Genomic DNA, 23,729 nt, shown 5'->3' on the forward strand with positions numbered 1-23,729 from the left:
CCTCAGGGGGATGTCACAGCTGAACCTAGACTTTGCTTTGGATGGCAGAGCACTCTTCAAGCGTGCTTTCTCAAAGGGATTAGCACAGCATTTCATTCAGCTTTTTCATCAGACTTCCTTTCCCAGCTCAGTATCTACTGTACACAAGGGTCAAGTATTCATCTCCCATTAAAGGTTTTTTTTTTCCTCTGAGCTCAAAATGGGAAGATGGGCACTAGGTTGCTCTCACCAAAACCATCCATTCAGTCTGCTGTTTGCAGTTTATTACTGCTTTTCAACACTTGCTCACTGGGAGGGTTTTTCGTTCAGTGTTGTTAGTCTGGTACTGTTTGCATGAATTTCTCAAAGTGAGATGATGTCTTGGAACTGGTACACTTAAATCCTAAAAAGCATGCTAATCCAGGAGTGGCAGCTCTTCAATTTATAATCAGCAGGCTGAGGTATGACAAAAATGTGTCTGGAGGTCTCATTTTCTAATATATTGGCAATGCTCAAAATAGAAACTTTTTTTGCTGAGTAACCAGAGTGGATTTCAGGGTCACACAAACTGAACAACTTGGACCAAACCAGATGAGATTTACTGGCAGTGCAAGTTTTCAACCTAAAGGATGCAGAAGAGGGTCTCTATCCTGCATGTCCTGCAGGAGGCTTTTCAGTTTAATGTTAGCTGATGATGGTCCTGGAAGAAAAAGCTTCCCTCTATCAAACCGAGTCTGTTCTAACCAAAGCCTGTCTCCTTCGGTGTTTCTGGTTTTGCTGTCTCTGATAATTACCAAAGTAGTGAAGTGTTCCCTGAAAATTCTCTGCAGAGGTGCAGTGTAACATGAAGTACACACTTACTGCCTGCAAACCACAGGGGGAAGGGTTTGGGGATCAGGACTTCCATCATACAAAGTACTGCCTAGTATGGTGATTTGTCAAATCTTATTGGGGGAATTCTCTTCTTCTCTGCCTTAAATAAAAGGGAAAAGGCACAGATTAACCACCTCCTTCCCAGTTTTCTCTGAACTCTGCAGTTATACCCAGAGTACCTCCTATTCCCACAGAGGTACAAGCATCGTGCACACAGCTGCTGTGAAAGCCAAGTGGGCTGCACTGCCCTTTCCTTATATCTTGACATGGCAAGCATTCATGAATGTCTTTACACCCCTGGGAAAAGGTCCCATTGACTTGAATCATTCACAGATATGGTCGTGTTTACCTTTGCTGCTGAATCAAACCCATTAAATTCATCTCAGCTAAGAGAAACTCTAGGCAGGCTAGTGATCCAGAGCACCTCTTAAGGAAATAGATATGTTTAGAGGGCAATTCAGTCCACCTGTTTCAGGCATCTACCTTAGACTGCAATAAATAATTCCCCAGAGGTCGCTCTGTTTCTCCACTGACAGAACAAGGAGCCTAGGAAAGACATATAACTTTCAGTGACTAAAGCAGGATGGCAGCTCTCTAGGCCTGAGCACGCAACTCAGAGTGGAGACAATTGCATTTGAGGGCCTTCTGCTGGCATCAGCACCTTCCCAGGTGAAAAGAACATTGTTGTGCCTGACTGGCACAACAGGAATAAAGCTCTTTCAACAAGGTAAATTTCTGAAGAGTTTTTCTTTTGCTATGCTGAATATTGGCAGGGGTTACTGAAAGACTTGTAACCAGACCAGACAAGAGAGGCAGACGTAGAGTCAAGGTCTGATTTCATCTAGGCAAGCAGTTCTAGGGTTTCCAGACAGATAGGCTGTATTTCCAAACAATGTTTTTTCCTCTTTGCTGCTCGCCAGTGCTCCTTGACTTCAGCAGTTATCTAGTATTACACATGATGCTGGTTACTGCACCATCTCCCTGCTGCTCAGTGCAAGAGTTCATACACAAATCCTTTCAGGTGCTATAAGATTGAAAGCTAATATTCTGGCACAACAATTTGTTCTCATTACAATATTTCCCTGCTCAGATAGCAAATCTGCTCAGAGTAGAAACAGAACTAGAAAGGGGCCACCACAGAACACTACAGGATACGGGGTGAGCCAGATACACTCACCCTCTGCCCTGTCTGCTGATCCATGTTCTGTGGTGAACATTATGAAAATGAGAAGAAAAAGTTGTGTGGAAACAGTCTGCTGTCACCAAGTTCCAGTGGTAAGAAGGCAAAAGAGCAGAAACATTGGATGTGTTTGGCACAGAAGGTTCAAGCAATATTACAGGACTCACAGACCTAGGGAGAGGAGTAACCTGAGTGTTTAAGAGGAATCATGTTGAAGGACATTAAAAGGGTCAGAAAAGCTTCAAGACTCATTATGTCAGTGGCCAAGAGGTCAGATAACAGAGGATGAAGTTCTCTATGATGATGTCTGAGCTATGGGGAAAGAAAATTATCCAAAGGGAAAAATGAAAATAGGTATATTGCTGGAAATAGCAACCTCTCAAACAGATGTGAGATAGAATCAGATATGTGAAGCCTGGCAGGATACTCAGGAAATGTTTACTTTAAGTGAGGGAGATTTGGGCTGTTTGCCAGACTGGCTGGGTGCAAACTATCTTGATCCAGAGGCTGTACATCCTCTGTGCAGCCATTAGTGCCTCTGTGCCCGAGACACACCCTAACACATTCTGCTGAAGTGCTAGTGATGCAATTTATTCGGGCACAGCACCCCATAACACAGCTGTACAGTCCCAAGATAAGTCTGAGTTCTGATGTATTTGTTTCCAAGTGAATACACACAGCCCTCCTCTATCTTCTGCATCCTTTATATGTATTTATGTGCACATAAACACTTTATATGTATATATGTTGCACAACCAAATGGAATTTAACAATTGCTTGCACATAGGCTCACACAGCCTTGAGAGGTACAGAAAAAAAAACCCAGGTAAATAAAATGTGCCTCAAGAGAAAAGGAACCATATTAATTTAAAACCAAACACAAGAAGAACGTACCTTTCCTCAGAAAGCAATGCATTTGGAGTTATCACAAAAAAAGTTGTAATGGGAAAAATAGACACAAAAAATCCGGATGATTACCTTTGATCAAAACCCCCTGTCGTTTAGGAAAAGAATAGAAAGAAAAGATTGTAATACTCATGAGTTACCTCTATAGGAGTTACTGATTGGATAGAAATTATTTTGTTCTTTCAATGAATCTTTCACCATTCATTTTTCACCTCGTGTAACACGATCACTTACGTTTGCAGACCTCTGGAGAAGACATGGGCTTCCCTCTGTCCCGGTAAAAGCCTGGTTTGCACCTCTGGCACCGATGTCCCTCTGTGTTGTGCTTGCAGTTGTCACAGACTCCCCCACTGCGCTTCCCCGAGGCCAACCAAACGCTCAGGTCGAAGTGGCAGCTCTCGGTGTGGTTGTGACAGCGACACTCTGGTGAGGACAAGAGAATGTCCTTCAGGCCTTTAAACTGACACAGTAACCATGGTATCATTTTCCAAACCAAGCTACATGAAAACCCGATTTCTGGCTTGTAAATTCCCCTCTCCAATAGCCCCAGTGTAGAAAAACGAGCTGCACACTGGAGTTCTCCGTCAATGACCAGCAATTTATCCCCAGTTTCTGTAATGGCACCATTACTGTAAATCACAGAAGTCTTTGTGGGGGAGCTTTGCCTGAGAGCCTGGGTCAGTAAACTCCCTTCCACTTACTTCTGCATTCATTTGGTGCCCCTGTTTTCCCATCTCCTGGCTTCCAAGGCTGGTCGTTGTAGAGCGGAGCGCATTTCTCGCAGTGGTGCCCTGCCGTGTTGTGCCTGCACACACACTTCCCGTGGACCTGTCGGGGAAAAGAGACACAGTCAGACAGCTGCAGGAACTGCTGCAGCCCCCAGCAGCCTCATAAGGTGGTGGGACCTCTGCACAATTCCCACACAGCTGCCTGGCACTCTCAGGAAGCCCACAGAGCCTGGAGTTAAAACATGTAGCTCTCTCTTTTCACAGTTATTAATGATGTAGAATTTTTCCAACACCTTATAAAATGCACATAGCAACAATTTAACTCTCAGCTGTCTATTTAACTACTGCATTGATGAACAGCTCTCTAGACTCTAAACTGGGTGAGCTAACAGGTCTTATTTTGATTTACAGGTTCAGGGCAAGAACATGCAGAGTATCAAATGTACTCTGGGCTAGCAGAGCCAAGTCACAGGAGAGCACAGGCTAACAGAGGATGCTGGGCTCTCTCTTATTTGACATTAGCACTGATCTGGACAAGGGTGTAAATATAGGGAAGTGAAATCACCATGAATTACTAAATTATAAAGTGTTAGATGAATGAGCAAATAGTCCTGGATATCCTAGGACAGTTAAAAATATAGCAAAAATATTAAAAATGGAAAAATACCAACCAGTACCGCCACAGAAAAGTAACCTAAAACCACACTTTCTATAAGGAAGGCACTGATCTTTTAACTTAGGTACAATAGGCACCAGCCTGCCAACTTACATATGACAATACATAAATTAGATTAGTAGAAAAGATCTAGTAAAATTCTGGGCTATGGAACTAAGAGCACTGCAACTCCAAGGGGACAGAAAATTGTACCTGCAATGCTGTGTTCAGTTTTGAACATCTTAGTTTATTACCAGATAAATTAAGAATTGTAAGATGTTCTACAGAAATGAGCAAAAGCTGGCTGAAGAATGGGGCTGAAGTAAATAAACCTATCTAAGCTGGAAAACAATACATAATATTTGATGGGCAAATAAAGTGCACAAAGTCTTGGCTAAGACTGGCTGAGTAGTTCTCTCTGTGAAAAATTACTTGAATAAAGAACTTCCTTCTTTTGTATATACCTACCTTCACTGGAACACAATAATGATTTTTAGTCATGGAAATATTCAAATATATATCATATTTGGAAGCAGGTGTTCACACCAGAAGTCAGACCTTGCAAAGTGAGCTAGTCCAGACTTCAAAGAGAAAGTTAACATTGAAACTACTTCTGCTTTCCAGCCATTTTACACACCAGGAGTAAAGCAGCCACTTCCACAATTAACTATGATTTGGTGTGCGAGATTCTGTAATATCAACCCACATCTAAGAATGGCCTTATGGAAGCGTTTTTATGTTGTTGCTTGGTTCTGTTTGTTTGATTTTTTGGGGTTTTGGGTTGTTTTTTTTTATAAATAAATTGTATTTCAATATCTGTTTGCAAAGCCACAGGGAAATGATTTCACAGATAAATTTTTTTGAGGAAATATCAAGCACAGGGTGTGTGAGAAAGGGAAGGGTGGTACCATAAGTCATGTTCTACATTTATCACAAGAGCTGCTGCTATTATGCCAGGAGAAACTTGTAGTAGAGCAGGAAATGCACAGAAATCAGGGTGGGGCAGGGAGGGGCAGGGAGGGGCAGGGCAGGACAGGGCGGGGCAGGGCAGGGTGGGGTGGCTCTTGGCAGAGGCAAAATTCATGCCACTAGTTAGGAAACAAGCCCATTTTAGCTAAAGCCTGAGCAGTTTATGACAGTGATTTATATGAATGCATATAAATGTATTGGTACAGCAGATGAAGCATTGACATCCAGGGGATTTCTCTATCACATCTATATTTCACTTTATCCTTTTGTTCCATAGGTAACACTGCATCACTTGACATATCCTGATCCTTAGATACAAAGGTCTTTAGGCCTGCATGGACTTCTCCACTGTGCTCATTGCTGCAATATTTGAGTACTTTGGAAACATTATGGAGTTCATTTTTGTGACACCTCCCTTCATCTGCTTTTCCTCATTACTCTGATAACTGCATTTTCTCTGAGGCTCTTTCCCATTCATTGTATTGAGAGTTCAGCAGCTCACACAAATATTTTTGAAACTGGATGGTGTCTTCCAAAGTTAATGAGGGGAATGGGAATGGATCTGAGAAAAAGGTGCAGGCAGGCAGACAGTGTGATGGTACAAACCTCCCCATTTCATGATACCAGTCTCAAGTCCCATGTGCATCACCTGGAACAGTTTGCGTTCTTGCACTCCTGCTCTCCAAGTGCATTTAGCTGGGGTTGCTCCTGTCACTAATGCAGCCTGTCAGCTTTTAAAGATGAAAACTGAGGCTTTAAATGCTGATATTCTGGCTTCTTCATGCTTCAAGTTTTCTAATCAGTTTTGAAAAGAGTAGATGTTTATAAACTGACAAACCTGAATTTAGAGGGTATTAGTCCAGGAAAGGAACACAAATGCTTTGCTATACTCAATCACCATCATATTGGCTTTAATGGCCACATGAAAGTGAGTTCTACTTTTATATTTTGGTGTGTTCTTGAACTGTGGCTTCATGATGTAAACTTTTTTTGGATAATCTCAATTTGAGACCTTACTGCTTCTTTTGATGCTGTCACCTACATCATGCTCTGAGTTATATATAAATTGGGCTGTAAAACCAAACCATGTTTGGAAAAAAGATAAACCAAGGGGTTTTTTTCCCTTGGCAGTAGTATTTTTAATCTGGATTAATTTCCTCATCTGTCTCACAGTACAGTCATGCTGTTACAAGTCTGGTGTTGTTGCCAAAGGCTTTGATTTGTACATCAACCACCCGAGCAGCTTTGAATCAGGACATAGAGGAGGTTTTAGCCTTGTGGATTTTAATGCCAGGATGATCAGTTCTAATAATTTAGCTTGACATGCTATACTCAGCCATGAGTTTCATCCAGTAGTTTTTCCATCAATCTCTGTAACTGCTGTTGGATTTATAGAACATGGTGTAGAACTTTATCCTGTTTTCATACAACAGTTCCAAGAAATTACATGATACTTAGTCGTCTTTGCACAAAGCTTCTTCACCTGAATTCTGATCCACAGCTGAGAGAAAATATTTCACCTCTTTGTCCTTCAGTTTTTAAATTGTTCTAAACTCTGTTTAGCTTTGTATAATACTTGAAGCCTCTTGCTTTCTCTCTGACTATTTATTTTATTTACCTATTGTCCTTTCAGTCAACGTTGTGGTTGTTGCTCTTTCTCCTGGGCTACTCTCAGTCTGTTTGGGGGTTTTTTTCCTAATGAATGAAGGTTACATTTGGAAGCCTTCCAGGTCAGAGCAACTGTTGCTGATTCAGAAAAAAATGTTTGCCTTTGGACTCTGTATTCACTCTGTAATGTCGCCGGAGAAAATTTGGGACACCACAGTTTGCAATGGCATCAGATGCTGTCCCTTACCTGCTTGTAGTAAATTAAGTCTTCCTGGGTCATTTTGCATGGTTAAATGAAACAGTGTCTGCTGTTCTGCTTTGTTTCTCTTACAGTTCAAATGGGCTCTGTGGTCTCTCCAAATGAAAAGACATATCCATGCAGATTTATAAGAAATCCTGGAATATCAAGTCCTAAGGAGAGTACATACAACTTATAAGAGGCCAAACTAAAAATTTCCTTTATCTTTTTTGAAGTCACAAAGAGAATGGATGATTTGATGGGTGATCCCAGATTACAGTGCCTGCTGTGCGCAGATGGACAGCTCAAATTCCTGTTCTAATCAGGAATGAGAAAAGCCATTATTTTCCTCTGTCACTTGCTGTTGTCTGGGAAATGGTTTAATACATGTATATGTCAGAAAGCTACTGCACATATGGGTGTTTTCTGAGAAAACTCAGTTTCTGGCTCATACTTGGTGACTGGTGAATGAAATCTGCAGGAACCTGGCAGGGATGAGTAGAGCTGGGACACCTGAGGCAGCACCTGAGCCCGTATAGGTTTTGATCTCCACAGCAGTGAGTGAGTGAATGAGCTGCTGCTGCTTCCAAACTCACTGAATTGGTCATGCTGGAGAAAAATCAGTGATAGTGTTCAGCTGAATATTCAGACTGACATCCTGAAGATCTTTTTGAACAGTGTCAAGATAATATCACTCAGTCTATAAGAGTTTCAAGACACAACTCCACCCTCTGCCTGAATTCACCTCCCTTGGGCTTTGCACACACACCTGGCTCTCCCTCAGTCCATATTTCATTCTGCTTTCTTATTGTTTTCTTTCTGAATTCTACCTTGATTATCACTGATTTTGGGGGCAAGCTGCCCTCTTATTTTTGCCTGCAGTGCCAGTAACTCCATTATCAATCTGTAACAAACTGCACATGAGGAACAGGCTGAAATGCTGCACCTGACTTACAGCAGGTCCCCAGCTCCTGGTGAGTGTCTTAAGAATGGAGGAAGCAGAAAGGGAAATGAGACTCAATATTTTAGCACTGAGTGCCTGAATCACAGAGAAATGAGTAAATTCCCCTGTTTAAGTGTCCTGAAAGTGAGTGGCACATCTTGCATCTCTGAGTTCTGGGCACAGCTGGAATCAGATAATGTGAAAACTTAGCTGGGGATTATAAATAGAACTGCACAAGATATCTGAAGAGGAGGTAGATAATATTTGCAAGGGTTGACACCCTGGTCACCTAGAAAATTGATATAAAAAAGCAAGTTTTACCTTATGTAACCTCCATTATGCCAAACAAGGAATCCTACTTAGAACCAGACCCTGCTCCCTTTGAAGTAAGTGGAAAAACTTTCCATTTGCTTCGTTATGGAGGATCAGGCCCACAGGGAGTCTAGTTTGTCTCTGTAAACAGGATAAAGAAGCAAAAGAAACATCCGAGGCCACTTGTAAGAATTTCCTGGCAGTGTAGGTACCAATAATTAGAAGTAAAGAAAAAAACCCTAATGCTTTATAAAAAAGCATTTTAATCCACATTTGCTTTCCTTTTCCCAAACTTACTTCTCATGAGCTAGAGAGAGAATTGTGAAATGTTTGGCAAACAAAAAGGACTTTGGTCTTGATTCTGTGTTCTGTCCATATGCACTTTCTGCTTTGTAAACTTTGTTCTGGGAACACCTCTGCACTCAGCTAAAATGGGCCATCAAAGCAGATCCTAAACCTGACAGCTCTGTAGAGACACACACAGCTTTGTACATCCTGCAGTGTCAATACCTGGGACAGGACTGTGTTCTGTTGCATCCAACCATAGAGCAAGGCCAGATGCATTCAGCTGCCTGGGTCCTGGCAGTTGCTTCATTTATAACAACATATTGATGCCACCCATAAAAAAAACCAAAAACCAAAAAACAAAAACCTAGACACTCCTTGTAAGAGTTTGAAAAATGCAGGCTGTGTTATTCAGAAGGGAGAATTTTGCCATTAGCTACCATATGAAGCTATTGAAATTGGGTGAGGAATGACATCTCTGGGTCTCCTTTTATTTTTCCAATCTGAGTAAAGCTAAATAGAAACCAAGAAAACATTACTGTCAATAGCAACAAACCTCAACAAAATTCATGACATGTTTGACCTGAAATTTCTTGCCTATTTACAGCTCCTATCTTCATTTCTCAGTTTTCCTCCTACCCAACATGATATTCTCAGCTGTTTGTACAGAAAATGTCATCTAGATAAATTGTGTTGAGGGGGTGCATGGCTTGTTTAAAAACAAAATAAAAACAAAACAAAAATAACCAACAACAACAAAGTCCCCACAGAAAGAGTAATTATTACTGTTTTGCTCCAAAATAGGAAGTCAGAGAATATTTTCATTGGATCCTATGGACCTATTTTGAATCTCACTGTATTTTCACAAACTTTTGGCCAGAAATATGCATGAAACTATGTAGGATTTCAAGGTATGATGAATGATTCACCATTTGGACTTTGGGTTTACAATCTGCAGTTTTCTTGTGTCCATTTGTTGCTATGACACTGTGGCATCTGTGACATTGCTTCTCACGGGGCTGCATTTCTTACTGGCAGACTCAGTGGAGAAGCCAGAAGCTGAACGTGTTGCCATGACTGAAGTGACATGTCCACAGATAAACTGATCATGGGTAGATTATCTAAAAGCCATAGCTCATCCAGTCCCTCCAAAATTGTGTTGAATATTGGTTCAAAAGTATCAAGAAATTTGCTTTAATTTTCTCCTTTATTTAGTATCAGTTTAACAGTGTTAGGAGTATTGCAAATGGGAGGGATTTCTGTCAGAGTAAGAACAGCAGACTTGCAATTTAACACAATAATGCATTTTCTAAGACCCAAGTGCAGAATGGTCTCAGATTTTGGGCCTATCCCATATCAAACAATTAGTTTGTATGTATCAAACATTAGTTGTATTCTACATGAAGTTGCTTTTATTTTTGTTAGCTATAGAAGAAAATGCATCAAAGGAGGACTATGAACAGTTAAGAGGCTGAAACTCATATTACTTAAGACTTTCTGTGGAGGTCTTTATATTTTGCAGCATTTTATTTAATTACCTAACAGCAGCCCAGGAAACAAAGCTGCTCTGCCTTCAATCTGTGGATGATGTGATGTCATCCTCACCAGGCACATTAAAAACTGTGTGTCTTGGGACTTGTTCTGCCCATCTGTACCTTAAATATTAGATGTGGCCTGTGGATTGAATCAGATTATTTCTGGATGTTCAGTGTTTGTAACATCTTTTCCACACCCTGTTTTATGTGGGTCACCATTACCACGTGACTGAAAGCAGAGCACCTTTTCTCTGACAAGACATTGCAAAATGGCAAAGTTTTGCAGTGTATTTTGGCTGATAGGAACTTTATCACTGATGCTGAACCTTCAACAACAAAGGCCTTTTCTCCTGCTTGTAGGCAAGGAGATTACTGTGTTTCAAGTCAAAAAGTTATACCCTTACATAAACTCCCTCATGCTGGCTGTGTAAACCAAACCTTGAGATCTGGACTTACGTGAACTCTCCCTTCACCACTACAATATCATTATTGGTAAAGTATTAGATAAAATGGAAAAGGATCCAGGGATCAGGATCTTCCAGGAGTGGGTTTTCTTTTGTATTTGAGAAAGACTTAAGTTGTAATGTCTAAAGATTAATACAGTAGCATGATCATCTTTACTCCAGGCTTGTGTGATCTGCAAGTAGAATTTTCAATTTTTACCGCGTAAGGTTTCACACTTCTCTGGTTAGTACCAAAAATAGAACATAGGGAATTATATGGAGAGAACCTTCCAATGGTATCTGCAGAAATAGGGTCAGCTGCTCACTTTGGTCATTGAGAGAGGGGACAAGGAGGAATCACCTTAATTTGCAGCACAGATTATTTAGGCAGGCACTAAAGAAGAGTTTTCAGAATGTTAAAGCTGGAACAACTACTGAAGGTTTGAGTGTTCTTTGTCAGGAAAATCACTAATTGACTAGTGAATGGTTTAGGTGAGCTTGATCACACCTTTATGTGAGGACACAAACCAGCCCACTCCTGGTCTTTTCCAGGCCTCCCCTAGGATTCTAGAGACAGTTAAAACTCAGAAGGCTTTCTTATTTTTTGCACAGCTGTGTTTGAATCCTTGCTTAGACAAAGACTTGATAATATCTGTGCAAATCATGTGCTGCATCCACCCTCTCTCTCCTGGGACATGAGTCACTCCTGAAGTGCATTTCATCAAAACTATTTCACCTTCTGCCCTGTGAAGTCATTGATGGCACAAAAAGATTCTGTTCCCTTGTGACCAGTGGGAAAAAAATATCCAGTCATAGTTTACAATGGTTATGCCAGTAACATACACAGTATTGTGTTTTCCTTTTCTGATGGGCAGAATGTTTCTTTTTCTACCAGCTGCTTTCACTTAGTGTGTTATTCATCTATTTGATTTCACTGTGTGTCTAACAGTTTGCAGTAAGAACATTAAGAGATACTCTCTTTAAACAGCTTTTCTCCACACAGTTATGATTCAAGTGAGTCTATATTATTTGAATCTTACAGTATCACATAGGGTAGCTGAATCTTGGATTTATACCACAGATGGAACAGATTCAGAAATTATTTGAAAGTCATACAGTCCTAATTATCTTGCAATATCTACCTCTGAACCTAGGAAAGTTGAAAGGAAGACAATGAATACACATTCCAAAATGACATAAGCCAAAATGTCACGTGTACCCTGTATCTAAAGGGACAGAAATTAGCTTAGGATGTTTTTCTTGAGTCTTTTATGTCAGATTGCACTGGAGATTAGAATTTTAAGAGTTATTTGGATTTTCAAAACCCAATACAGAGACAGAGACTTCTGGATCCCGGGGAGATATTGACTAGTTTAAAGAGGCTTGAATTCCATCTCTGATGTATGTGTCTAGATGTACCCGGATATTTGATTAGATTAAATCTCCTTGTGGCTGTTACAATTGTCTACACAACGCTTGCAGATAAATCAAAAAGGTGTCATCAGCCATTTCCTCTGAATTTCAATGTCTGAGTGGGCATTCAAACACAACTCCTCTTGTGCACATCCAGTGTCAAATGCAGATAAAAGATTGAACATGGAAGGGACACTCCAAGTACTACAGAAAAATTTTACTACAATGTTTGGCTTTTTTTTTTAAAAAAAGTTCTAACTTATTTTAAGATGCATGGATAAAAGAGTGGGAAAGAGGAAATTATTTTCACATCCTTAACGTTGCTAAGAACACAAAAGGTTGAAAACCTAAAAGTGATGGCTGAAACCCTAACTATGACAGAACTGCTCATGTCTCACAAACTCAGAAAATCTCAGATCTGATGATGAAATTCTGCTCAGGGCAGACTTTGCATCAAAGATACTAGTTCTGTTCTGTGCAGGCATATCAGTAGGAGATTTCACTCACTATATTTGGGCTTGGATCTCTGTTCCAATTACAAAGACCCCTTTCAATTTATAGGTATCTTGAGGTCCATAGATTTTAGCAAATTATTTGAGTTTTAGAGTTCCAGAGTTTTTTGCAGTTATTATACATAAAACTGTAGAAAAGAGGATAGGAAATATTTTCCCAGAGTGGTGTAGGTTTCACTGTAATGGATTGACTGTGCTGCCCTTTTTTGGGATAGGCTTAGGGAGGCTGGGACAGGCTCACACATAAAATTCACATTTAGGCTGAGGCAGCAGAAGCAAGTAGCAAGTCTAGTACGCTGATAAATGTCTGGAACTCACCATGTTCTCCACGACACCCGTCCTGTTGGCAAGCTCACATTCCTCGGCATGCCCATTGCAAAAGCAGCTTCCCCGGATGATCAGGTCATAAATAGCATAGTGGGAAAATCTCTGGGGTTTCTCTACCAGTCCTGAGCCATGGCATGGACATTCCTGTCTTTTTAACAAGAGCAGGCGGAGGTTGGTGAGCTTCAGGAGATCCTGAGCCTCAGGACTGTAAGGGTCTTCAATCTTGTTAGCCGGACTTAAGGCACGATAAATCACCTGAAAAAGAGAAGGTTCACATCCCAGAACAGATAATAGCACTCTGCATACACAGCAAATATCCCAAGACGATTTTTAGGAAAAAGCAATAAAACTCTGCATGAGCAGTTGTGGGGCTGTGGCTGATCCCAGAGCATGACAGCTGAGTTACCACCAGCTGGCCAAGCCACAGCAAGTGACTGTGCCCCTGCTTTCATCCCATCTCAGATGTGAGATGGGAAATGCCTTTGTTTAAACATCACTCCCTGGGGTTACTGAGCCCTGTCACTTCCTGCAGTTCAGCCAATATGTCAAGGGACAAGATAAGCCTGCTTCCTTGTGTTTCTGAGCCAGGTGACAATAGTGTCACGCAGAGAAATCCAAGGTTTATTGGCATAAATGCAGGGTTAATGCCATCCCAATTTCTGGAAGCATTTTAGGAGCGTGGCTTTAGCATGAGCTCTAGAGTCAGGTAAACAAAGGCACTATGGGCATCCATAAAAAAGTGGAAACTGTGGTCAGTTTTCCTGGGTGACCTGAACTCTGCTGGAAACACAGTTTAGCTTTAGGGCAAGTGAGCACTGGGAGTGCACCCTATCTGCACACAGAGCAGATTAGTTAGTTAGTTAGAAGTAGCTAGTTATTAGTTAGAAGCAGCTACAGAGCAATGAGTTCACAGGACCCCAGGTGCTTGGTGCTTGCTGGCTGGCTGTAGGTTGTTACTCCTTCATCACAGCATTTTTGCTGTTTGATAGTTCTCCAGAGCAGCAACAGTTGGGTTCTGAGCATCACAGTTCTAATCTGGTGTTTAACGGTGGTTGTTGTATTTTAGCTCATCAGCACCCTACTCTTCTCTATCTCTTGGGGTGTGCTTGTGTCTGTTGCTTTTGGGAGAGGTTGATAACGGAGGGCTACACCACAGTCCTTGCCATTGAAACAGAGAATTGTTAACACTGTTTCCAGGCTTAGATGTGCTAACTCAAATTTGATAGTTGTTTTCTCCACTGCTTGAGATTTTCCATCATGGCAGAGGGATTTGCCCTTGGGATTCTTTGGTCCTGCTTTATAAGTGGTCACAGTCTCTGTCTGACTTACTCTGTCAATATTACCAGAGTGAAATCTTTGTTTCCACAGGGATTCCCTCTTTCTTTCTCTCAGTTTTTCTTCCTTCCTAGTGAACTGATCAGTTTAAATACTTGTAGCATGTAAAATACTTTTGCTCCTTTTTTGCTTGCAGAATCCACCAAAGAGCTTGGTGGTACATGCCTTGGAGGTAGTTCATTTGCATGTTGATGGCACATGGGGAGAAAAATGCCCTTAATTAACAGAATCAGCTGCCAGGCTTTGCACAAAACCCAGCAAAAGCAGTGGTACTTCTCCCACATGTCCACAGTGTTTTCTATTTGGTAAAGTCTGGGGTTTTTTTTCCTTCGTTTTAATTCTCTTCTATTGTCAGCTACTCACAAAGCTGCAAACAGCCTTGCTTGGTGAGATCAGAGATGCCCATAACTCCTTGTTTGGCAGAGCTGTGTGCAGATTGCCCAGGCTGTGCAATGCAGGTGCCCACATTCCCCTGACCAATGAAACCATGACAAAATAGCTCAAGCATTTCCATCCCTGTGTCTACATTCCCCTGGCCAATGGAACCATAAGCAAATGGCCAAAATGTTTCTTTTTTCTCTCTGGCACTATACATCTTGATAGCAATAGTCTTGCACTGTGCTATGGTAAATGTGAAAGATTCCTGTATACTACTAGAAACCTACTTTCTATATGGTATGACAACTTTAAACAGATGGATTCATATTTTGGGGTCTCCAGTCAATTATCCATCCTCCCCATGTTGTAATTGGCATTCTGAGAGCCCTGAGGTCTTTAGGCAAAGAGCAGCTGTCGGGGGCTCTTCTGTCAGCAAAGGGCCACTTGCTTTCACCAAGCTGTTTTGTTTCTTGTTTCTTTGCTTGACAGCTTAGAAAAAGGTTTGGTTTCCTGTGGCTTTATTGTTTTGCAAATATTTTCATTTCTGGCCATGCCTCTCTTGAGAGGAGTTGCTTTGGCATTTTCTGTATCCCATTAGAGCACTGAACATCATTTGTGAGTAGAGACATTAATAGCTTGGAGTCCCATAGGGATTGTGGCATCCTTTTAAGAAAAAACAGTGTTCCATTCCAGCTGAGGTACAAGAGTTTGTTTGTATGATTAATTCATGACACATTTCTGTCTGGAATAAGCTCACTGGTGAGACTGGATTTGCTTGTCTTTATTTCTCCCAAGGCAAGTCTTGTTAAGTGTTAAAGATCTGATTTGGGTGACATAACACTACTGAGGTCTTCTGGGAGCTGCACTTAAATGTTCTTCTAGGATTCAACCTCCAGTGAGGAATTAACCTTCCTTAGCTTAGTATCAAAGACATTTTGATCAGCAGATATATTGTGTCAACAGACGTAGGTTTAGGTGAGCTACATTTTGCAGAGAGGTAGCAGTTTTATTTCATAATTAAATCAGTTTAGCAGTTTTATTTCACATATGCATAGGACTAGAAAATGGATTTTCTCTCTCTTCCGGATGTCCCATTCTCCTTGAAATACTGGTGGTTAAAATTCTTGGGCACAGGCAATTGCATAAGGTAATCACCATCTCTTGCCTCACTTTTTAATATTTTATTGAATGTTTCATCTGACATTAAAGTGCCAGTCAGAAAGTGGTTCCTTAACATATAGATTGTTGTACTGTCAAGAAAAAGATGTTATTTTCTCTTCATTAGTCTACTATGTGTATTTATTCAAATAATTCTAGATTGGGATAATTTTTTTAAAAAGAACTGGTATCTCACCTTACATGCCAGGAATTATTTTTCCATAGATACATAATTTTGATTAAAATAAATAAATAACCCAACAAAACCTGCTCCATAAACTTTTTTCTGTGTTATAAATGCATGGTTATGTTTTAAATGGAAGTGTTTGGGTTTATAGTTCCCTAAGGAGAGATGTATCCTAAATTAAGGGACAGATTGGTGGTGGCCATATTGGTGGTTGAAAATTTTATATGATTTAAGAAAGAATTATATTTATTTGAAAAAGGAGAAGGTATTGCTTTGATAAAAGTACAGAGTGGGGAATGCAAATATTTGGTCATAGCCCTAGCACAATTGTTCCCTATAATGCTCAGCAAGTAACTAGGGCCTCATGCTGTTCTGAATTGATTTCAGTAGGAACTCAGTTTTATGTACTCAGCTTTCTTTCCATAAAAATTGGATATTGGTATTCAAGTACTTTGTGTAATGGGATGAATATTAATAAACTTGTATCTGGAAAAGTCCCTGAGAATTCCTGGCCATGGATATACATACATGCAATTTTAATAGTTACAGGCAAAAGACAAGAGTTTGGCTGTCTCAGCTGCTGAGACATGAATGTATTAAAGATTAGATTATAAATGGATCTAAGTATTAGTGAACTCCTAGAGTCATGATCTGTAGGAAGAGACATTCCCTGTGTTATTTGTCCTTTTTATTTCAGTTCACAAGGTTGGTAATTCTAAAGCCTATGAAACAAATTCCTTCTATACAGATAGACATTTGACTTCTGCCTTTTGCACAAAGGCAGACAAATTATTTTTTCATTTCCCAGAGATACTGTGTGAGTTTTCGGTTTTCCATTACATTCATGTACAAGATATGAAGAAAGCATAATGAAAAAGAAGTGTTTTCTTTTGATTAAGATGCAGGTTTTGAAAAGAGCTTCCCATGATTTTCACTCTAAAGCTGTTTCTCATCTAAAGAAATCTCTATCTGGTAGCAAGCTCTGTTCTTTTTTTGCTGTAATGGACTGCTCTGAAATCTCCCACTTGTTTCCCTAAACATCAGTGTGCAGCTGTCATAAAAGGAGCATAGGCACAGCTGCAGAAGAAAATCTGGTGGTGATTGAGTCTACTTAGGGACACCCTAGAAATCTTTCCATTGAACTGGGTGGAAGTTGAAGGTGGGCAGCACCTCTATAATTTAACCCTTTGTGGAAATACATCCTAGGTCACGAGTTTCTCTTAGAATCAGGAGCTGGCTTTGGAGCTGAATGCTGAGTGGGACTTTCATGATTATCTGCATATCTGCTATCGAGCACATATTTGCCATTCTCATTCTCAAAAGTCAATCAGCTGTGCCTCAAAAAGATGGTCACTACCCTGTCCTCTCCTGACCTTCCTAAGAGCAAGGAAGTCTGGAAAATGCTGTAAGTGTGCAAAGCTAAACAGCAGCCACTGTTTGTGACTGGTTTTGCTGTACACAAGTTGGCACAGCCTCACATTGTTTTGTCACCTATCAAGAGATCATCTTCATTTCGCAGACAGTGTCTCAGATTTTTGATTTCTTGCCATAGGTTTTGCTTCTCCATTCCTGATGCATCTAATTCTGTTTTCTTAACCTGATCTTCCAGACTGTATTAGTCAGAAGAGATATGGACACAACAAAGGTTCCACCTTGCAAACTCATAGCCTAAGGCCAAGGAATATGAATCATGAATGGAGGGCAGTGCCAATGCATGGCCTCCTACAAAAGAAGATCCTTATGCAGTGCAAGAATTTGATATTACAAATCATCCTTAAGCTGTGTTCATCATGCTGCACACAATCAGGTTAATGAGGTCAGAAATGTCTGTGTGCTTACACTGGGTCCATCAGAAGGAAGCTGCAATAAAAACTCTCATCACTCCTAAATCCTCTTCACTAAGAGATTCTCATGTGAGTTGATTTTATTCTTAAAGGAACAGTAAACAATTGTCTCAGAATTTTTCCTGTCCAGTGGCATATGTCCTGTGCTTTGTTTGATGGATTTCTGACTTGTGGTACAGCAGTCTTAACTAAGAAGTAGCCTCTTTTCTGATTTACTGTTTGGAGCACAGAGAAAATGTGACTCTTCTCCCAGCTTTTATAAGGTCTATTCTGACAACTCATAGAATGGTGTTCCTTAGTGAAGATCCACTGCTTTTCTGTCCTTCCAGAGAACAAAGCTTAGAAATCAGTTTGGAATATGGTAGCTTGCTAAAGAAGTAATTGTGCTTTTGATTTTTAAAATTTCTTTGATCTGGGTAAACTCAACTACCAGTGGAATCCTGAATTCATTCTGTATTCTCCAAATCAGAAAGGATTGATGTGCCTTCAGTTTCCATTTGCTTTGAGGTTATTCCAGTAATCCAGTTGGTGTGACATTTTAATATCAGTATTTAGGCATGGCTGCCAATATGATTATGGCATAATTAAGTCAGGCAAATCTAAGAGCCATGCAGACTATTTCTCTTCCTCAAACAAATGGCACTCTGTAGGTTGAGGTTATCTGCAGATGTGCATCCATGTAGAAAGGCAAGGGTTGTAGGGAGAAGCAGTACCCTCTGTGAGACAGGTAATGTAGTTGAAAAACAAAATCTAGGTTATTTGACAGAAAACCCTTCATCTTTCAGTCTGTATAGAGGGAATGGGCAAAACTCCACATAGCAGCACCAAGTGGGGATATGAAAACATTTCCATGCTCCCATGGAGTGCAGTGTCCTTTTTCATAATGAGGGATGGTGCTTGCTCTGAAATGGCAAAGGGCAGCACAAGGAGTTCTGTGATGCAACAGCCTGATTGGGAACTGGATTGAGAACAGGGAGACTCATTTCTCTGTTTGCTGGATTGTCAGGGAAAGTCACAACCACCCACCACCATCAGTGCCAACCCATGTCAACCAAGCCATGTTCTCAAGGGAGAGCATCCATTTCTTGTAAGTGGAGCCATTTGTATCTCTAGGTCTTGGCTGAAATCTTACACATGAACAGACTTAGCTAAATGTACAGTTTCACCGTGACAGTGATGTGTGGACAACTGGAGAGCAAATATTTAAGTGTTCTTTTGCCTGGAGTTTGAAAATTACACCAATAAATTACTAACTTCCATAGCATTTTAGGCAACAATTTTTTTTCACACTTAAAGCTGGAAAAAAAAAACAAACCTCCACTAAGGTTTTATAAAAAAGGGTGAGAAGAAAAGATATTTAATATCTGCTGCTGCCTTCTATGTTCAGAAAATGAAGAAAACGAAGAAGCAATGCTAAAGAACCCCCATTGCTGTGTCTTTCTGTCTGATTTATAATGTTCCAAATGGCTCATTACAAACCAGGTCAGAATAGGAGACTTGGTGCCCTCCTCAAGTTCACTTGCCAGGGATGGGATTGCTGGATGAGTCTCAGTCAGTTTGAATTCCCTTCAGAGACAAATCCTTGAGCCCCTTAATTCTTCCTCCAGGGAAGCACGGCCTGGCAGTGCTATCAGCTTGTTTACAGTGCTGGTGTTAACTGCTTCCTCTCAACTTGTCTCTGCATTCTATCTGCTCTGCAGCTCAAGTTAAACGAAATGCTGAACAGACAGCCCTAATCATAACAATCAGGCACTTACCTACACTAGTGACTAATCCCTCCTGGAATCCTTTCCAGATGGAAGTTGGAATAACCCAGCTGGAAGTTGGAATAACCCGAGCATCACTTTTACAGGCCAGTTCTGATGGCTGTTGGATAATTCACTGAAGTGCAAGACCCTGTCTTTGAATCTTAGCTATTGGGAATTCAGCCTTGTGATGTGCTGAGCAGGTTTCTTTCCAGTGACCCCACTGCCATATGAGATCAGAACTCTAAGAAGTCATTGAAGCCTCAGTGGTGGCCTCTTGAATTATTGATGTCTCCATTTAATGAGGTGTGTGTGTGTGTGTGTGTGTGAGCACAGGGAATACTTCTTTGTTTATCAAAAGGTTTGGCATGAACACAGTAAAAGAGAAGCTTGAGAAAAGACAGTGGGAAATGCAGGTCCTTGGAACAGGATCACATACATCCCACACAGAGCCTTGTCCCCGGCCTGGTTTGGTGCTTGGGTGCGAGTGTTCCCCCTCTGGCACAGCTATTGCTCAGGAACACCCTGGGGATGGAGAAAGGCTGCAGAGGCTTCAGTGTCAGTGCAGAAGAAAAGATCTTCCAGAGGGCTGACTGTGGCCTCTGTCTGAACAACCTGGTGGCTTTTGAAGCAGACAGAACTGCACCCATCACAACCTGTCTTGGTCTGGCATTCACCGAGTGGAGTGTGTTTAGAAGAGTGATTAAATGTCTTTTAGCCACAAAGAGGGTCCACTCATCTTTGACAAAAGGCGCTGCTGGGGACTTCTGTCCCTAAAGAGGTCACCACAGGATACAAAACGGAGAATGAACAGGTCTTCTGTGCAAGGCACACTTAACATGTTGCCATGGAAACCAGTTACTTAATTCAGGCATACACAATTCTTCCAGCCCCCAGTGAATTCCAGTAATGGGTTTATTATATCACACTTCATTGGTGTCATCTGTCACACAGACACTCACATAAATGAACCAGCCTTTGATTCAGAACTCACTTCCACCAGCTAGACCCAGTAGGGGAAGGGTCTCCTTCTGAGCCTGATGGTTTATGAGCAGGTCAGTGTTTCACCCCACTTCGCATGCTAATGTCTTCCTTTCATGCAAACATCATATTCAATGGAGAAGAACATTTGTTTTCATTTCCTGATATTCCAGTTTATTAAAAACGTGCTTTTAATCTCTCAGATCCTTGAGTGCACGTGCTGTCAGGATGCAGGTTCAAACATTTCAGTCCCTTTTTCCCCCACGTGATGTTTGAACTGCAACTCACATTGATGTCTGATGCAATTTCTCCTTCTGCTTGGGCCAGAGTTTTGATTTATGTTATCTGACCTGATGGCTCATTTTAGGTTCCATGACTATATAGTACAGTGTTTTTAAGGTAGAAGAACAGATGGATGGACAAGTGGGTAAAAAATGTCTCAGTCATGCCAGTATTCCCTGTAGATGCAGTTACAGATGATGAAGAGGCCTTAAAACTGTGGTGCTGGTTTCAGTTCATGAGATAATGATGAAGACCCTAGGATTCAGATAGATAGATTCTACCTATTAAAGTACTCTGGATCTGAATAGGAGCAGGGGATTTAACAAATGCCTGAGTAAAAGAAAATGCAAAAGATGTATTAGAAAGTAATCTTCTTGAATTTCTGTATGAGGTGTTCCCCAATGCCGTATGTCTCCGATGTATCTTATCTGAGATGGAACGGAGATATGTGACCCAGTCAGAGGGGAAAAATAGGGGGCAATCAACCAGAGACAAGGGATATGCCTTAATTTAGCATTATGTTCTGCTGTGTCTTTTTCATGTCACTCATCCAAATGTCTTTTGCTCCGTTCTAGTCTCCTTAATTTTTCTCTTCTGAAAAAATTTTTACCTTGCTTTTAGGAAGAAACTCTTTCAGTGGTCTTGGTGGCCACAATGTGCTGAGTGAGATCTCAGTTTCCAGATGTGTGTAGGTTACTGTGGCTCTACCCCCTTCCCCTTTCATGTCTGCATTCTCAGTTCTGGAAGCCAGTTGACCTGAAATCTTGTTTCATGATGTGTCCCAGCATGGGTTTTAAACCTAAGTACTCTCACTAGGCCATCATTTTTTTTTTTTTTTTTTTTTTTTTTTCCTTTTTTAAATTCCTTTTGTGCCCTGTTAAAAAAAGGAATTTGTGTCTGTTCTAAGAATGAATAGGACCCAAGAATAACCTGAGTCTCATGTGGTGAAAATTACTTCAAACCCCTCAGTAAAGAAAACTGGCATTTATGTCAGAGCATTAATTAGCACTTAAGTTGGAACAGTTTTGATCATTTCAGTCATGCTGTCAGCTTGTGATGTGAGCCCCTTGGCAATCCAAGGCTTAGCCAGAATCAGTAACTGGGTAGGTCAGAGTAGAGGTGAAAAAGAAGCAGAGAACACTGAAAAAATACTGGTGGGGATTCAGTCAGCTGCCTTCAAAGTCACTCGAGTCAGTGCTTGAGGGGATGCTCTGGTGACATTTGTGACATCTTCAAAACAAGGTGTAAAATTGCAGTTCTGAGGTGTGTGGGCAAAGCTCCCGTGAGACCTGTAGTAACAGTAGCAGTGTCACTCAGGCAAATCTGCTCAGGTATCACTTTAAACAGCTACACTCTGCCTTCCTTTATTTCAACTCACAAAAGGATCTGCTATGTCATACTGCTGACCTGAAAAGCTGCTGCTTCTGCACCTTTGCCACGGGACATTTATGGATTGATTAAGAGGTTTCTGTAAAGTCTGTCCAGATCTGGACAATCCTTTTGGGTTAATCTGCTGTGATACAGTATTTGTCTTGTCCTCTGTTGTTGCCACACAGATTCCTGTGTGCTGCTTTAAAGCCTCAGCACTTCTCCCATGGAGGAAGTGACCTCTGCACCTATTCAATTCACGTTCATGAAAGTATTTGGGATCTGCAGGGGTAAAATAGGACTGGTTATATTATTAGTATTGTTTCCTGACGTCTACTACCGTGCCATTGATTAAGCACACACACACTCATTTCAGTGTAGCTGCTGCCCAAATTGACAGAATCACTTTGACACTTGTAATCACAAAGGCTTGCATCAGATGAATGTTTTATTATTTGATTTTCTGCCATCCACTTCTTAGATTTGTTGTAGCAGCAGCAGCACATGGTTTTAATGATATTCCCCAAGGTTAAGAAAGCACAAAAGCCAACACAGTGCAGGGGATACTGTACTAGAGAGGGAAGGGTTATTTTGCATTTAAGCCAAAGCATTTCCCTCAGACCCTGTATTCTGTCCTTCACTCAACCAGAATTGTCCTCCTTTACCACAAAACATTTCACCTTCCTGTGCTGTTCTTTTCCCATCTGTGAAATGGCAGCAGAACCCTGTATGTGTGCTGAAGATCATTAACTGGATCTTGCAAAGTACTTCCAGATTTTTGATTGGAAGGCACACAAGAATGGAAAAGTATATTACTTGCCGAGATTCTTGACGTGGCAAATTGTAACCTCCCTACAGAAAACATTTGCATGCATTTGACTTGCATTTGACTTTGATATGAAATGAATCATGGTAACTGACCAGCAGAATTACTGCTCCAGAAATAAGACAGTTTTGTAGTCAGATGATCTGTTCCAGGTTTCTAATACACAGAGATCTTTCTTAGCCTGTTACACACAGATAAATTCAATCTCTCCCTACTGCTGTGCCCCTGCCTTGGGTATAGTACCTTGGCTTCTTCTCATGTGCATTTTGAAGTGCACTGCTGCAACACTGGGTTTTCTGGAGCCTACCTGGACCATTCACCTCCCACCTAAGCTTAATTTGCAGATAAGTGTTACTGCTGAATCTGCTGACCACTCCAAGATCAAAACCAAAAGGATTGTGACTTCTCTGAGGAAGAGAGAAGGAAGTGAAAGAACATGAAAAGATTCAAGCTTCTGTTGAAATTATAGGAAAATCTCAAAATCTTGCTTTATGACTTTGTCTTCTCTGTAAAATGATACCAATGATATTTTTGGTCATTCCCATCTGAACTGTTTCAAGATTGATGAATGAAGAGTCTAATCAGTAGTCAATGTTCCTGTCAGAGGAATTTATCAGAACAATTGTACATTTATTTAAAAAACACTCTTTTGCATGTGTTTAAGAACAAATCAGAATATTCATACCAAGGGAGGGCTTTTCCCACCATTGAGTAGTGAA

General features: G+C 40.8%; 1 protein-coding gene across 1 annotated transcript in view; it reads right to left on the reverse strand.

The window, feature by feature from the left end:
* The window catches only part of LOC111935057 (netrin-4-like), a 41,891-nt gene that overhangs the window by 9,932 nt on the left and 8,230 nt on the right, over positions 1-23,729 (reverse strand). The window contains exons 3-5 of the mRNA XM_086846107.1: positions 12,898-13,161; positions 3,640-3,766; positions 3,173-3,361 (exon numbers count right to left, since the gene is read on the reverse strand). Coding sequence (XP_086702233.1) covers positions 3,173-3,361; positions 3,640-3,766; positions 12,898-13,161 — 580 coding nt within the window. The remainder of the gene's footprint in view (positions 1-3,172; positions 3,362-3,639; positions 3,767-12,897; positions 13,162-23,729) is intronic.

Source organism: Cyanistes caeruleus, chromosome 11, assembly GCF_971803275.1.
Source record: "Cyanistes caeruleus chromosome 11, bCyaCae1.hap1.1, whole genome shotgun sequence".
Taxonomy (NCBI): domain Eukaryota; kingdom Metazoa; phylum Chordata; class Aves; order Passeriformes; family Paridae; genus Cyanistes; species Cyanistes caeruleus.